Genomic DNA, 14,567 nt, shown 5'->3' on the forward strand with positions numbered 1-14,567 from the left:
TGTGATCTCCAGCACTTCTCCCAGAAGGTCAAGGGTCACCCACTTTGGAGCCCACTTGGGCATCCATCATTGGCCGCCCTCTCCATCTGTGATCCTCCTTAGTTTTCCAGCCGCTGACTCGAGAATCTCAGCTCAGTGCAGATAAGTGGAATTTCCTGGGTTCCTAACCTCCCTGCTTTACTGAAAAGCAAAATATTACCTGGCCCACTGACCAGCTGTCTGTGGCAGACACGGCGGGGGGCGGGGGTCAGACACGGGGGGTTGCCTGTCAACCACACTGGTGCCTGCAGAAAGCCTTCCAGTTGCTTGTGGTTGAGAAGCGAGCGGCCCAAGTCAGTCCCCAAGCCCCCAGTTCTGGGGTTCACATGCACAGGTCATGCCACCTCTCCAGACACTGTAAGCCATGTCCTGTGTTGGCCGAAGACTGGAGCCAAGCTGCTTGTGGGGCCCTGGGCTCATTGGGCCGTCAGGATTCCTTCGGGGTACAGCTGGCTTCTCTCGTTCCCAATTCAAGGAGTCCCGCAGCCTGTGAGCCTTGGGGACAGAGGTCCAGGCCGTGAGTGCAGCATTTTCGGGAGGGAGCCCAGAGCCATCCCAGCATCTGAACGGTGCTCACGCCACACGCTGACCTCTGAAGCCGAAGCTGCCCCCATCCCAGAGGAGCCCTGAGGGCAGAGGCGGCCTGGGGAGGGTACAGAGCTGGGCCCATCTGGGGGGCCGGGGCCACACGATCTGCTTTCCTGTGTCCTCGACCAAGTCAGCAGTAGCGCGTTTCAGTCCCTGCTGTTCTGGGCATCCGGGCCGCCGCCATGGGCCTCTGTCTTAGCCTGGCCTCCGGGGCGGCCCAGGAGCCTTCAGGGAGCACTGAGCACAGCAAGGCCACAGGAGGCCTTTGTCCAAAGACTGGCTGGGGAGGCTTTGCCCTAGAAGCTATGAGACGGGCTAAAAACAGTTTATATGTTTTTTTTGGTGGTAGCACTTTTTTTTTGTTTTTTTTGTTTTTTTAACATTTTGTTTTTAAACAAATGTCTGCACTCAACTTGGGGCTCAAACTCACAGCCCCGAGATCAAGAGTTACATGCTCTACCGACTGAGTCAGCCAGGTACCCCTAAAATATTTGAAATAGATTCACTTCCCCTCCCCCCAAAAGTACAGCAGGGTACAAAAAATACAGACATGATGGCTCCGTGTCCCTGAGGCCAGGGACGTGGGAAAGATGCCATCCTACAGGAGGCCCGTCCTCCGTCGTGCTCAGCCCTGGAACACCCACTCGTGGCGCTCCTGGGATGCGGCACGCCGGAACGCAATGCGCCGGCCTGCCTCGCAGAGCTCAGGGCCACTGCTGTCAGGGCTCCCGGCGCGCGTGTGCAGACACACACACAGCCCTCACTGCCCTCCCGGCCTCTCGTTTCAGGGCATTGATTTCTGCCCTGGGCAGAACGTCTCAGGAGTTACCACGCACACACAGGAGGAACACACAAAGCTGCCCCTGATCTTCCACCTGGGACGAGACCCGGGGGAGAGGTACCCCCTCAGGTGAGCCAGGCCGCGGGGAGGCCTTTTGGCTGCAGAGAAGATGCTGGCCAGGCCCGACCAAATGCAGGCACTCACCGGGGCCTGGGTGTCACCAGAGAGCCCCACGTGCCTCTTGAGCTCTTAGAGACGCATGAAAGCACAAAGAAACGCATGGGGGCCTCCTATCCCCGACAGGTGCTCCAGGCCCGTCCTCTGGTGTCAGCCGCGGCAAACTGTGCCGTGCGTGGCCTGCTTTCCTCGGGTGCTCCCATCTGCCTGCCATCTGTCTCCCTCTCCCACGGGTCCTTGTGACCCCCACCCTGAGTTGCCTTCAGGGATGGCTGCAGTGGGGGATTGAGGGTCTGGGCGTGGGGTAGACGAGAACCTCTGTGCATGGCAGGCAGCACCAGCTTGGAGAGATCCACCCTGGGGCTCCTCCCAGCGAGGCTCTGGGGTGGGGCCTTGCCATGCCATCCAGAGCACTTGAGACGCTTCCCAGGGCCTTTGTCCAGCTTAGAGGCCCAAGACCGTGGGAAGGAGCCATATGTGCCTGTGCCCACACCCACCAGAACCTCACATGTGGTCTTACTGGCGGTAGGGACTTTGTAGGGTAATTAAGGTGAGGGTTGAGATGAGCTGGCCCTACCTCCAGTGAGAGTATCCATGGGAGACACGAGAGGGGATGCAGACGCAGGGGAGAGGCCACATGAAAACGGAGGCAGAGATGGAGGGACCCAACTGCTAAGGGACCCTGGATCCTTCCAAGGGGGTGCATTCCTGCCTGGATCTCAGACTGCAGCCTCCAGAACTGGGTCTGAGCCCCAGTCTATGGCCATTTGTCACGGAGGTTCCAGGACACTCAAGTGGGAGCTGGGAGCGCCTTACAGTTATCACCAGCCACAGGTTTGGAGCCCAGGGCCACGTGCAAGTGGGGTTGGGGATCAGGCCAAACCAGGGGGAGGCTGGGAAGAAGCAGTGTGACCCCCCCCCTCTTGCCCCTGGAAGTAACTTCAGAGCCAAGACCCAGCAGGACCATGGGAGCGGATGGCAGGGCCTGATTTCTGGAGGAGCCGCCTGCTGCCTCTCTGCCCACTAGGCTTCCAGCAGCCTGACTGGGCCCAGGGTCACCCAGAAGCTACACATGTCCCTGTTACACTGGTGCCCGTGCTCCAGACAAGGAGACCCAGGCAGACCTTGCCGATGAGACTGCTGAGCTTAGCTTAAGCCGGTCCTTCCCAGTGCATTTGGTCAGAGAATCGTGGAAAGACGTGACACAGGCCTCGAGACCTGCTTGGAAGAGCTTGTCGGGGTGTGTGTGGTGAGCTCAGCCTGCACAGCCTGGTGGAGGGCCTGAGCAGCAGGGCTGACATGGGAGTGCCACAGTTGCGGATCCAGAGACCGTGGGGAGCAGGGCAGGACCGGCTGCTTCTGCTACACAGATTCGGGCCGGAGGGACCGAGAAAGTGGGAAGGCAGCAGGAGCCTGCAGAGATCTGAGTCTGCTCGAGGGCGCCCGTGACCCTGACGGTGCCCTCGGGGGTGCTGGCCAGGGCTCAGGCCCTGAGCAGTGAGGCAGGAGTCATGGCTGCTGTGCTCCTGGGGTGCACCCCTGCCCCTGGGCAGGGCCCTTCTGCGCACACAGGGGTAGAGGTGGGGTCCGCTGGCTGGTGGCTTCATCGGAGGGATCCCTCACTCCCCAGGCACCTTCCTGACCTTCTTGGGTGACCTACCTTGTGGCCTGCCTGGGCCTCCCTCCCTCGGTGACCTGGCACTCTTGCCTCTAGCTTTGCCAGCACTGAGTACCTGGATGCCCTTCGCGGGGTCACCCTGGTCGTCCAGCAGCACCAGAAGACCTTGGTCCCCGGACAGCCCCAGCTCAACGTGTGCAACCAGGCCGTCATGGTAAGTGCTTGATACGCCACGGGCTGCCAATGCTGGGAGGGTGTCCCTAGGGCCACGTGACCTCTTCACACCCCAGACCCTCACCCACATTCTCGAGCGGGAGCTGTCTGGGGTCGCAGAGTTCTGGCAGCTGAGGCAACCATTGGGCGGTGTGGCAGGACGCCAGTAAACAGCATCCAGAAGCTGCTGAGGCCACGAGCCGGAGGCCACTTCCCTCCTCCTGCCCCGGCACAGACCTCACAGGTGTGGCAGGGGATCGCTTGGTGCCTCTGCAGGTGCGAGATAAGCCACTCCTACGTGGGGTGTGGACACGCTGGGCTGATGGCCTGAAGGTCCTGTTAGGGACAGCCCTCCTGGAACCCTGCGGGGACTTGCCTGCAAGTCCTGTCCCTGTAATTGAGCGTGCCTGTGTGCACCCTGCTCCACAAAGATGGGTGATTGGGTATCCCAGTGTCAGAAGCTTTGGCCGCACCCCAAAACCCACCGGTGGATTTGAGAGTCGCTGAGCACGGTTGAAGCTGCCACTGGAGCCCAGCCTGCTGGGAGGAGTCAGTGTGGCGTGGGGGGGGTGTGCCAGGGAAACAGAGTCGGGCACTCGGAGCATCTTCCTGGCACTGAACATGATCATAGGCGGGCAAGGCTGCCTCGTTAGCCAGGGCCGCTGTGGGGGTGTTGTCCACGCCTGGGGCTTCGTGTCCTCAAGCTGCCCACAGAAGGACAGTCAGAGCAGAAGCCAGCAGGGCCGCCTCCTTCCCTCGGAGGGGTGGTCTGCCTTCTGAATTCACAGCACTGGAGCACAGAGTTCCCTGTGTCAGGACCACCAAGGTGCCTGGGGTCCCGGGAGCCTGAGAGCCCCCATGCCCGCTCCAAGCCCCGTCTTTAATCTTTCTGTGAAAGCGAGCTGTCCCCACCCCCAGCATGCCCTCCGTCAGCAAATATGTGGTGCCCGCCCAGGCTGAGGCTCCAGGTGGCAGCGTCCTTTCCCACCACGTGGAGATGTAGCGAGCGCGGGGGTGGAGGGACCTGGGTGGGGCATTGCCGCAGCTGGAAAAAGTGGGGGACCAGTGCCCCCCTTCCCGCAAATCCCGCAAGTGAACTGAAGGCAGACCAGAGTATTGTAGACCAGCATCTAGAATCGTGGGTGCTGGCTCTCCCCAACCCCCTAGACTGGCAGGCTGGGCCCACAGTCTGTATTCTGCACACACCCTGTCACTTTGCTCTGCCTCCGAGGTTGAGAGCAGCTTCCTTCGCCAAGCCTGTCGTGCCCCAGTGGCCGGCCCCACCCTGCACGGGCAGCCAGAGGCCATGTGATGCCATCCTGGGCAGGAGAGCCCTTCACCCGGGGTTCTCACTGCCCTTGATACTCTGATTCAGCAACAGCCTGTGGTGCCCCCTCTGGGGGGAGTGCCCCCACGCTGATTCTGAGTCTGTCTGCCAGGGCACAGGGACACCCCGTGGGCAGTGGGAGGACATAGCGAAACAAGGAGGGCTCCCTCCTCTGGGCCAGGAGAAGTACGGCCATACAGAGCAAGTGTGGACATTCACGTGCCACTGAGACAGGGCAGCTCTCCCCCCAGCTGACGATCAGAGAGCTTTCAGTGGATGATCGCGAGCAGGCTGTGAGGACCCTCGTGGGTCAGCCCCTCTTGAAATGTGGCGCTGCAGCAGGGCCAGTGGGTGGCCGACCCGCCATGGCTAGTCACGCCCTGAGGCCAAGGAGGAGATGGGGCGGGGCAGGAGTCTGGCCACTACTGAGCCCAGACGTGCTTAGAGTAACTTCATGTTCTCTCTTGACTCTCACCGGCAGAACTGGGCGCCCCCAGGCTGTGAAAAGTTAGGGAAGTGCTTGACGCCCCCGGAGTCCATCCCGGAGAAGTGCTCCTGGCCCCACTAGTGCCTGCGGGCAGGAGAGCTCTGGCCTCAGGGCCGCTTGTGCTGGAAGAGCCGCAGTTGCCCTCTGCCCTCCACACCAGACAGACCTCATCTGCAGCCAACAGCAAGACCTGCAAGGCTTCACGTGCCAAGACCTGGCCCTGGTGTCTTTCAGGCCTCCTGGCCCGCCTGACCCTGCCACGATGACCCACAGCCTCACAGCCCCAGAGCTGAATGCTGGCCTACCCCAGGGCCCTGCCTCCATGGCAGGATCCAGAGGACGTGGCTACGACCCGAGTCCCGCTGTCATGGTTGGATGTGCCAATGCTGTATTGGCCCCTTGGGCCTGTGCAGAGGGTCCCCCTGCACCCCACCAGGGTGCGGTTGTGAACGTGGAGGGGGATCCTGACGCTGGCCGAGGAAGGCCTCCCTGGTCCTGTGGGGAGCTTCGATCTTCCACCTTCCTTAGGGATCCTATCCCCTTGCCCTGTGGGGCAAGTCGGCGCCTCACGGCTGCCCTGCCGACCCTCCTCCGCTGGGCTCCTGGTGTGGTCCAGCGCCAGGAGCCTGAGCAAGCGGGTGTAGACTCCAACCTCGTCGTCCCCACACGGAGGCATGTGTAGCCGCCTTCCGTGGAGGGGGTTTTCCCGTCTCTGCGGTGATCGTGACGCCAAAGCCGCACCATTGTAAGACTTGGGAAATTATGAAGGAAAATTTTAGAATAAAGGAATGGGCATTTGGGTGTTTTTTAAGAGCTACATTTTGCGGCAGTCGACGGAGGGGGAGGGGTGCGCTGGGGCCGCCGAGCCACCGCCCACCTGCGCAGACGGGGCGGTGCTCTCGGTGGCCCTGGCCCTCCTTGCTCCCAGACTGTCCCGGGCCCGCCACTCCCCTCCAGGCCCCGGCGCCCCCGCTGCCGCCCGCGCGCGCCCGCCCCTGGGGCTTTCTCCGGGAGCCCGGCCGGGCCTTCGGGGACGCCGAGTTCGCGCCCAGGGCGCACGCAAACCACCCCTGGCGGGGACGCGTTTCTTCAGGGTACAAAAATACAAGCGCGCCTTAACAACCTTGGCACCTAAGATTCGATGAAATACGGTAGTTCCTGCAAGCGGCTGCGGGCTTACCCCCACCGCCCGGCCCCGCCCACTGGCGCGGAGCGCAGGCGCAGAGCCGCCGGCCCCTCCCCAGCGTGCGTCCGGTCTCTTCGCTGAGCTTCGCTCCCGGCTCGCCGACACGCGCCGGCTGCCCGATGGCGGACTCCGAGCTGCAGCTGGTGGCGCGGCGCATCCGCAGCTTCCCGGACTTCCCCGTCCCGGGGGTGCTGTTCAGGTGCGGGCGGGTGGGACGCGTGGGCCGCGCGGACGGACGAAGGAGCGGGGCCCCGGAGGGCGGCGGCTCGGGGCGGGGCCCAGGCCCGACCCCTGGGGTCACCCGGCCTGCTCTCGCGTATCAGGGACATCTCGCCCCTCCTGAAGGACCCCGACTCCTTCCGCGCCTCCATTAGCCTCCTGGCGAACCACCTGAGAAAGACCCACGGTGGCAAGATCGACTACATCGTGGGCAAGTGGAGGGGGCTGGAGCCTGAACCCCAGGGGGACGCCGCCCTCCCGGGCCTCCTGCCCGCCCCCTGCCGTGCCCTGGGGTGTCTGCGGAGGCCCCGGGAGGCCGTGTGGTTGGCGGGGTCACTGGGTTTGCGCTAGGCCCGGAGGGGGGGCGGCGTGTGCGCTCCTCTCCCCCCGAGAAGAGCGGACACAGGACGGACGCCCCGCGTTTGTTTGGGGGGCTGGGGGCGGCCCTCAGGGGACACGCTGAACGCCGCACGGGTGTTTGGGTGGTAACCCTTGGGTGGGTTGTAAGGATAGACCCGCTGCGCCCCACGTTGCAGCCTGAGGGTGGGTACAGCTTTGGTCGGCGCGGCCGAGGGCAGGGTCGTCCCCCCCCCAAGTTCCTGGTCCTCGGCTCCGGACACGTGGCACTCCGCGGCTGAATTTCCCCAGGGAGTGTCTGACCAGAGTCCATTGGGCCAAGAACATGGGGGTGCCCCTACAGTGTGTACTGACTGAGCCGTGGGCCAGGCCCTTTGTCCCCAGCGGCACCTGGGGGCAAACACATGCAGACCTTCCTCGGCTCCTCACCGCCCTGAGCGGCCACACCTCCCCACTTGGCTGAGTCCCCCAGGGGGTTCCTCCCAGAAGCCCACCCCCCACTGGTCTGGGTGGGATGGGGACCATGTGCTGCTGCCCCTTCTGGGTAGATGCTGCTTTTAAGGATAACAAGAGGTGTCTGAGTCCGTCCCATAGCCCCTGCTAGCCCGGTTACGGGCTGGCAGCAGCGCTGTGGGGAAAAGTTAGCTAGCTTCTCTGAGGCCACGCAGCCACGGACACGCCCGGGCGTCCAGGACACACCTGGTCGTGGGCCCCAGCCCCCAATCTCCCGCCTGCCAGCACCCAGCTGTCCCTGTGCAGGGTGGGTGCTCGGTCAGCGTTCGTGAGAGGGTGGATGTCGTTGGTCTCTTAGCTGGAGCCAACTGAGCTAGGAGCCTGTTGTCACTGGAAGGGCTCCGTGTCACCTTCCAGCACTGGCCCACGGGGATCTCATGCAGCTGTGCGACACAGCTGCCCCTTGACACCCCAGCTCTCGCCAACAGGCCTGGACTCCCGAGGCTTTCTGTTCGGCCCCTCCTTGGCCCAGGAGCTTGGCTTGGGCTGCGTGCTCATCCGAAAACGAGGGAAGCTCCCTGGCCCCACTGTGTCTGCCTCCTACACGCTGGAGTATGGCAAGGTGAGTGGGCTGGGTGCCGCCACCTTTGACCCTTGGTTCCCCCGAGGATGGCTGTGGGTCGAGTGGAACTGCCGTGGTTGGTGCTCGGACTCTGAGACACCAGGCTAGCTCACACAGCCAGGAAACCACTGGGTGGGTTGAAGCTGGGCCCCAGACTGTGTGGCGTCCTTTCGGCGTCACCTCCCAGGCCATTTCCGGACACATGCAGACCGTGTGCCTGCTTCCCCTCTGCAGGCTGAGCTGGAAATCCAGAGAGACGCCCTGGAGCCGGGACAGAAGGTGGTCGTCGTGGACGATCTGCTGGCCACTGGCGGTAAGGGTCGCTCCCTGGCCAAGAGGGCCTAGTATAGGGCTGCATGGGCCTTTGGGAGCCTCGTCACCATGCCGACCCCCTTCTCCCCAGGAACCATGCGGGCAGCGTGTAACCTGCTGGGCCAGCTGCAGGCCGAGGTGCTGGAGTGCGTGAGCCTCGTGGAGCTGACATCTCTGAAGGGCCGGGAGAAGCTGGCGCCCGTGCCCTTTTTCTCTCTCCTGCAGTTTGAGTGACTCTGGCCCGGTCTTGGCAGGAGTTCCAGCCCAGTGGCTGGCTACTGGCCGCCAGGGGGCGCTGGCCATCTGCCTGGACTTTTTTTTTTTTGGTAACGATTTTGTGCCTTTCTCCGGTGCCTAGGCCACTGTCTTGGGGTTCGTCCTGTGGGCTCTGGAGGTGCCAAGGCCTGGAGCTAGCAGTTCAAGCTGGGGCTCAGCTCCAGGCCCTTGCAGGTGCACTTACACTGAGAGGAGCGAATAAACTGCTTTGGTAGAACGGCTGCTCTTGGTCCAGGTGCCAGGGTGGGATCTGGGCCTCGGGGCCGGGACCTGCAGGAATCCCCCGGCAGGCTACGTAGGCCTGTCTGCAGCACTGTGTGGTTCTGTCCTCACAGAGGGCAGACGGGGGACTGGTGCTCCGCAAACTGCTGTTCAGCTGTGGCTCTAACAAGTCACGTCCCGGCCCCTGCGGCTTCTAGATGCTGGAAGTGACCATCCATGTGGGTGGGGCTGGTTCCTTCTGGGGGCTCCAGAGAGACCATCTCCTTGGCTCTCCCGGCTTCTAGAGCCCATCGCACCTGGACTCAGGGCCGGCCCTCCATCCTCAGGCCAGCGGCTCACCACCCTCCAGACTTGCAGTCTGCCTCCCTCTTACAAGGGTCCAATGGGGACGCCAAGCTCACTGACCATGCAGGGTTTCCACATGGACGTCCAGGAGGCATTCTGCCAACCACCTGACCTCCTGCTCCACTTCCCTACACCCCCAAACACAGCGAAGACAAAGTCCCCAACAGAAACCACTTTAATGACGAAATGCTGCACCAGGGGAGGCGTGCTGCCCACACCGGCCAGAGAGCCTCGTGGGAGTTCGGAAGGCACAAAAGTGCATTGTGTTCCTAAAGGAAGTAAAACACGCAGCAGGCCGGCCAGGGACCCAAAGCCCATGTCTGCGAGGCTCACAGCGCCGCCTCCGCATGGGCAAGGCGGGCCAGCCGCGTGACGACACCTGCCAGGTCAGCAGCCTTGTCCAGCTTGACGTAGGTGTCCGTGCGGATGCGGTGGAGGCTGAGCCAGTCGGGCAGCAGCTCAGAGATGAGCCGCACGTGCTGCTCCATCTCGCCTGCAGACGGGGGGGGGGGGGGGGGGGTGCGTGAGGCTGGGGCCCACGCCCATGCGAGTGGGTGCTGACTGCCCTCGGGGCGGGTGTCCAGGCCCTGTCAGCAGGCCTTCCTTAGGACCAGCCCTCCCCCTCTCCCACACACCCACCGGGCCTGTTCGTGCCCCCGAGAAGCAGAGAGAGCAGCCTTGTCAAGGAGCTGACCCCCCACTAAGCTCCACACCAGTCCCAGTCCCCAGGGAGGAGCTGCCCTGTAGCTTGGAGGGAGGCGACGGCCCCGTGGAGCCCTGTGAGGGGCTGAGGGGGACTAGCTGGCTGGGTTGTGTGCGTAGAGGCTCGAGAGGTGACCTCGAGGGCACTGCGCCCACCCGGCACACACCACAGACACGCCACACATATGGGGAGCGGCCAGTCCACGGTGCCCACCCTCATCCGGGAGTCGGGGACGTGGGGAGGGCCCGGGCCCCGCACCTACCAGGGCTCATGGCCACCACGTAGCTGCCCGCCATCCTGCTGCAGGCCGCCTCCATGGTGAGCGCTGGCTTGCGCTCTGACACGAAGACGCTGCGCAGCACACGGGCCAGCTCGGGCAGCCGCGCCAGCCGCTGCAGTCGCTGCTCCTGCTCCGGCTGCCGCGTCATGTGCGCCAGCTGCTTCTGCGCCTCCTTGCACCGGATCTGCCGCAGGCCCGGGAATCGTCAGCGGACAGCCCTTCCCGCCGCCTCCCTGCCAGGACCCCAAACACTCACCCTCTCCAGCAGGTCCTGGGACACCCCCTTCAGGGCTGCAGGGGGAGTGGCCGGCGGGGTGGCCGGCAGGGCAGGGTTAGGGGACCCAGGGCTGCTGGGCTTGGCCGTACGCAGAGCCAGGTCACTCAGGGCCTTTTCCATCTGGGGCAGGTCAGAGGGGAGAAATGAGAAGCCCTCCCTGCACAGGAGTTGCTATCTGTCCAGCCCAAGCACCCTGCGTGTCAGGGCAGGCGTTCGTGGCCCCAGGGCAGAACCCACCAGTGGGCACGCTGTGAATGAGGGGAGGGCACATCCCCCACTCCCACCACCCCCGAGGCACGTGGCCAAGGATGGAGCCTGTCAGGTGCCCATGTGGCGGTCGGGCTGCCCCGCCCCATCATCCCTGACCCTCTCACCCTGGGCGACATGAGGCTGCGGGCATGGGCCAGCACCTCCTGGGCGGTGGCCAGCTTCTCCGTACTGGGCGGCTGGGGCAACTCAGCCGGCTCGATGTCAGGCACTTCGTCCACATTGAAGCGGGGGTGCCAGCGTGTCAGCTGGTCCTCGGGCACCACCATGGGAGGGTTCAGGGAGGCCAGGAAAGCCTGTGTTCGAAGGAGACAGGGAGTGCCAGGTGACCCTGGGCACATCTGCGTGGGGGCAGGCAAGGCTGTTGGGCTCCGGTCCCAGCTGGGCGACCTCGGGCAAGGTCCTGCACCTGAGCTCCACATGCTCAGCTGGGCCAAGGGCAGGACACAGCAGCCGCCAGCATCCACAGAGCCCGTCATGAACCTCGCAGGGACTGAGGCTGCGATGCTGGGCTCCTCCCCTCAGCTAGGGGACCAGGACCAGGGCCCCCGCCCGGCCCGCACCCTGTAGGAGGCCATCTTCGGAGGGGCTCAGAGAACTCTAAAGGTCAGCCTCCCGAGAGGGCCCGTTTCCTGCAGGTAAGACCAAGCTAGGACAGGGATGGCTCGAGCCCTGGAGGAGGGCCCAGAGGACAGGGCGGGCTCGGGAGATGCTTCCTACAAGGGCCAAGCTGGCCATCTCGGCCACGCACTCACCCTGTGGTGCTCACGGACACGCTCCACCAGATTCTGGCTGAAGACCTGCCGGCGCTGCAGGAGGCACGAGGCCGTCAGCTGGGGGGCCGTGCTGCCGGTCTCTGTGGGCAGAGTTCAGGCCTGAGCCCCCGGCCCCTGGAGTGTGAGGCCGGGGACCCAACACCTCACACCCCTGCTCAAAACCGTGTCACGGGCGGGGAGTCGAGCTGCGTGAACTCCGCCGAAGCACACTCACCCTGGTCTAGCAGCGGCTCAATGGTAAGCTGGTAATCAGACCGCTTAACGCCATCCTTGAAGGTGGGGACGTTGCGCTCCTGGCGGAAGCGGTAAGAAGTAGGGTACACAGTTCTGATCTGGCCCACGTTGCGCTCCTCAAAGCGCCTACAGGACAAGGTGCTGGGGTCAGAGCGCGCTGGGCAGGGCACACGGCCGATGGCAGGCAGGGTGCGGCCCCCCTCCCGCCTCAGGCCACTCACTTGCGCATCATGTCCTGGACGCCCTGCTTGACTTTGGCGAAGGTCACGGTCTCGGAGCGGTTGTAGAGCATGCCCACGATGGTGTCCATGCTGCGAAACATCTCCGCCAGCACCTGGTACTTGTAGGGCAGCACGAGGCTCGGGGGCCCCGGCTGGGCCAGGGCATGGAAGCGCTGGTAGGCAGGTGCCTTCTCTCCACTGCTGGGGAGGAAGCCAGGCGTCGGGGGAAGCACCAGAGCCACACCCCTCCCACACCAACGGCAGGCAGGCAGCCAGCACGGCCAGGGAGACCCCAGAGCTGGGGCTTGAGCACCACTCCCCTGGTACACCGCACTCCAGTTCCCACAGCCCCTGCACACCCCGTGCCCCCATCACGAGCACGGCTGGGGTTGCAGACAGAAAAGCCTAGCTCCAAACCTAGCTCTCTCATGTCTTGCCTGGCCACCTGGGGGAGTCCCTGGCCACCCCCAACCCTGGCTCCCTCATCTCTAAGAGGCACGAGGTAACCACAGGAGGTGGGGAGGACGGACATGGCTACAGGGGACAAACACCCAATAAGGCGAGCCGTTGAAAATTCACAGAGGCCCCCGCGGCAAGAACTGGCATGTCTCACAGATGGAGGCCAGGGTGCGGAGCGAGCCAGTGCCAGGGCTGGGATCCGAGAGCCCCATCAAGTGCACGGGGTCCATGAAAGGGGCAGCCCCTGCCTCTGCTCAGCCCTGTCTTCCCACCAGCCTTGCCTTTCCTCCGGTGCCTGACCGCCCACCCAGGACTCACCATGGCCCTGCTGGCTGCCCCTGGTCCTCTGGCACGCTGGGTTCCCCAGCATCCTTCCTCTGGGCACTTGCCCTCAGCTCCTGGGCCCGGGCCCCAAGCTCCCGTGCCCGCTGTAGGCATGACTTGAGCTCAGAAAAAATGAGTTTTGAGGAGGCCTGTGGACACAAGATGCCATCAGCTGGCCAGTCACACCCACAGCACTCTACCCCCCCCACCCTGGGTCCAGCCTCACCTTCTTCTCCCTGGTGGCCAGGCAGGGCTGCAGACCTGCTGAGAGAGGGGTCTGCTCTGGGGAGCCAGGGGCAGCCGGGTCCGCGGGAGCAGCAGGGGCAGCGGGGATAGCCCGGGCAGCTGGGTCCGCGGGAGCAGCAGGAGCAGCCGGGGCAACCGGGTCAGTGGGGACAGCCGGGTCAGCGGGGACAGCTGGGTCAGCCGGGTCAGCGGGGGCAGCCGGGTCCGAGGGAGCAGCAGGGGCAGCTGGGGCAGCCGGGGTAGCCGGGACAGCGGAACTTGAGACCTGGCGGGCAGGAGGCCAAAGGTGAACTAGTGAGACACTGCGGTAAGAGAGGGATTCCTCCCCAGTTAGCTAGAGTAGGCGCTGCTGGGGGCACCGGTGGAGGTTTTCGCCGGAGCCGAGCCAGAGGGGCGGGGCCATCGCCTGTCGGTGCTTCCCGCTCTTCCCGGGCCCGACCCCCCGCCTGGCCTCGCCGGCAGACTGGACATCTACCAGCCCACTGAGCCCTGGCCCTCCTACGGCCCCTCCAGGAGCTCACTACAGCACCTCTGCGACCTCGCTGCGGAGCTCCGTGCCTGGTTCTCGCGGCGGCCGCAGCACACCTGCCCCCAGCCGTCTGCGCTGACCGAGCCCCAGGCCTTCTCCACTGTCTCCGGCAGCTGTTCCGGGCCTGTTCTCTGCACGGTGCACTGTCGGCAGCCAGCCCCCCGGTCCGCGTCCCCCTCCCCCCGACCCGGCCTCAGTTCCCCCCTCACCGTGTCGGCCGGCAGCCGCAGCCTCCGGCGCGCGGGGGGCGCGGGGTGGTCGCGCGCGGGCTCGGAGGGCGGGCGGGCGCGCTTGCGGCTGCCGCCCGGCGTGCGGGCCGAGGCGCCGGACGCGGGCTTGGCCGGGCTCGGGGTGCTCCAGGCCGGCTTGACCCTTTGCGGCGCGGCGCGGAGCCCGGGGCGGCGGCGCGCGAAGAAGTCGGTGAGGCGGGGCTGCGCCATGGCGGGGCTGGGGACAGGAACCGGGTACCGGGCGGGACGGAAGTGGTGCCGCGCTCCGCGCCGATTTTCCCGCCAAGCCTGGCCCCGCCCCCGCGGGCGGAACCATCGGCACGGGGGGTTGAGGGCGGCCGGGAAATGGACGCGCCCAGGCGCATGCGCGCTGACGCTCTAGGCGGCGCCGGCGCGCGCATGCGCCGCAGCGCGACTCTCTCCGCGGGATTCGGAAGGTGGAAGAGCTCGTCGTGGGCGGGACGAGGAGTCGGTGAGGTCCCGGCAAGAGAGCGATACCACGCTGCTTCCTGCGGAGGTTGACAGCAGTCACCGTGGACGCTGGCCCTCTCGGCGGCGTCCCGGGGCAGGGTCGGCAGCCAGACCCCGGAGTCTCTCCGCGGGTGCGAATTCTGCGTCAGGGAGGCTGTTGTAGAAGGAGTGGCTTTCGGGAGGGTCAGGGGTGTGTTAGCTCCGAAGGGGCCGCGGGACGCTGCTGCGGGGGCCTGGGGCCGGGGATCCTGCTGCCTCCGGGGACCCTCCGCCGGGGACGCGGGGACGCTGCTGCGGGGCCCTGGGGCTGGGGATCCTGCTGCCGCCG

General features: G+C 65.1%; 3 protein-coding genes across 6 annotated transcripts in view; 2 read left to right on the top strand and 1 right to left on the bottom strand.

The window, feature by feature from the left end:
- GALNS (galactosamine (N-acetyl)-6-sulfatase) overlaps positions 1–6,029 on the top strand; it is a 26,518-nt gene extending 20,489 nt beyond the window's left edge. Inside the window, exons 12-14 of one of the 3 annotated variants that reach the window (XR_006775413.2) lie at positions 1,416–1,537; positions 2,283–2,419; positions 3,300–3,417. Coding sequence is in view for 2 of the 3 variants with exons in the window: in XM_045772674.2 (XP_045628630.2) it covers positions 1,416–1,537; positions 3,300–3,417; positions 5,225–5,311 (327 nt within the window). In the remaining variant the exon portion in view is untranslated. Of the gene's footprint in view, positions 1–1,415; positions 1,538–2,282; positions 2,420–3,215; positions 3,418–5,224 lie in introns of those variants that run through there. The other 2 variants (XM_045772674.2, XM_087870373.1) reach the window with 2 other exon arrangements.
- Positions 6,030–6,450: 421 nt separating this feature from the next.
- Positions 6,451–8,872, top strand: APRT (adenine phosphoribosyltransferase). The gene is made up of 5 exons (XM_045772681.2): positions 6,451–6,615; positions 6,740–6,846; positions 7,934–8,067; positions 8,302–8,380; positions 8,471–8,872. The coding sequence occupies exons 1-5, from the start codon at positions 6,536–6,538 to the stop codon at positions 8,611–8,613; spliced, it is 543 nt and encodes a 180-aa protein (XP_045628637.1). The 5' UTR covers positions 6,451–6,535; the 3' UTR covers positions 8,614–8,872.
- Positions 8,873–9,379: 507 nt separating this feature from the next.
- CDT1 (chromatin licensing and DNA replication factor 1) lies at positions 9,380–14,059 on the bottom strand. 2 transcript variants are annotated; one of them, XM_045772673.2, is made up of 10 exons: positions 13,748–14,059; positions 12,990–13,274; positions 12,758–12,912; positions 11,981–12,178; positions 11,740–11,885; positions 11,505–11,605; positions 10,857–11,045; positions 10,462–10,602; positions 10,188–10,389; positions 9,380–9,715 (listed from the first exon to the last, which is right to left on the bottom strand). In XM_045772673.2, exons 1-10 carry the CDS (start codon positions 13,976–13,978, stop codon positions 9,552–9,554), a joined length of 1,812 nt encoding a protein of 603 aa, XP_045628629.2. In that variant the 5' UTR covers positions 13,979–14,059; the 3' UTR covers positions 9,380–9,551. The 2 variants fall into 2 exon arrangements, with proteins under 2 accessions (XP_045628629.2, XP_045628628.2); XM_045772672.2 differs by having other exon boundaries at positions 11,981–12,181.
- Between the last annotated feature and the right edge of the window lie 508 nt (positions 14,060–14,567).

The sequence above is a fragment of the Ursus americanus genome, chromosome 21, assembly GCF_024610735.1.
Source record: "Ursus americanus isolate L20-20 chromosome 21, mUrsAme1.1.p, whole genome shotgun sequence".
Taxonomy (NCBI): Eukaryota; Metazoa; Chordata; class Mammalia; order Carnivora; family Ursidae; genus Ursus; species Ursus americanus.

Bases quoted from the DNA above. Each gene is read 5' to 3' on its own strand.
- APRT (XM_045772681.2), top strand. From the start codon at position 6,536: ATGGCGGACTCCGAGCTGCAGCTGGTGGCGCGGCGCATCCGCAGCTTC. The intron at 6,616-6,739 runs GTGCGGGCGGGT...CTCGCGTATCAG, and splicing joins GTCCCGGGGGTGCTGTTCAG to GGACATCTCGCCCCTCCTGA. The intron at 8,381-8,470 runs GTAAGGGTCGCT...CCTTCTCCCCAG, and splicing joins CGATCTGCTGGCCACTGGCG to GAACCATGCGGGCAGCGTGT.
- CDT1 (XM_045772672.2), bottom strand. From the start codon at position 13,978: ATGGCGCAGCCCCGCCTCACCGACTTCTTCGCGCGCCGCCGCCCCGGG. The intron at 12,182-12,757 runs GTGAGTCCTGGG...CTTCCTCCCCAG, and splicing joins GGGCAGCCAGCAGGGCCATG to CAGTGGAGAGAAGGCACCTG. The intron at 11,606-11,739 runs GTGAGTGTGCTT...CTCTGCCCACAG, and splicing joins TGAGCCGCTGCTAGACCAGG to AGACCGGCAGCACGGCCCCC.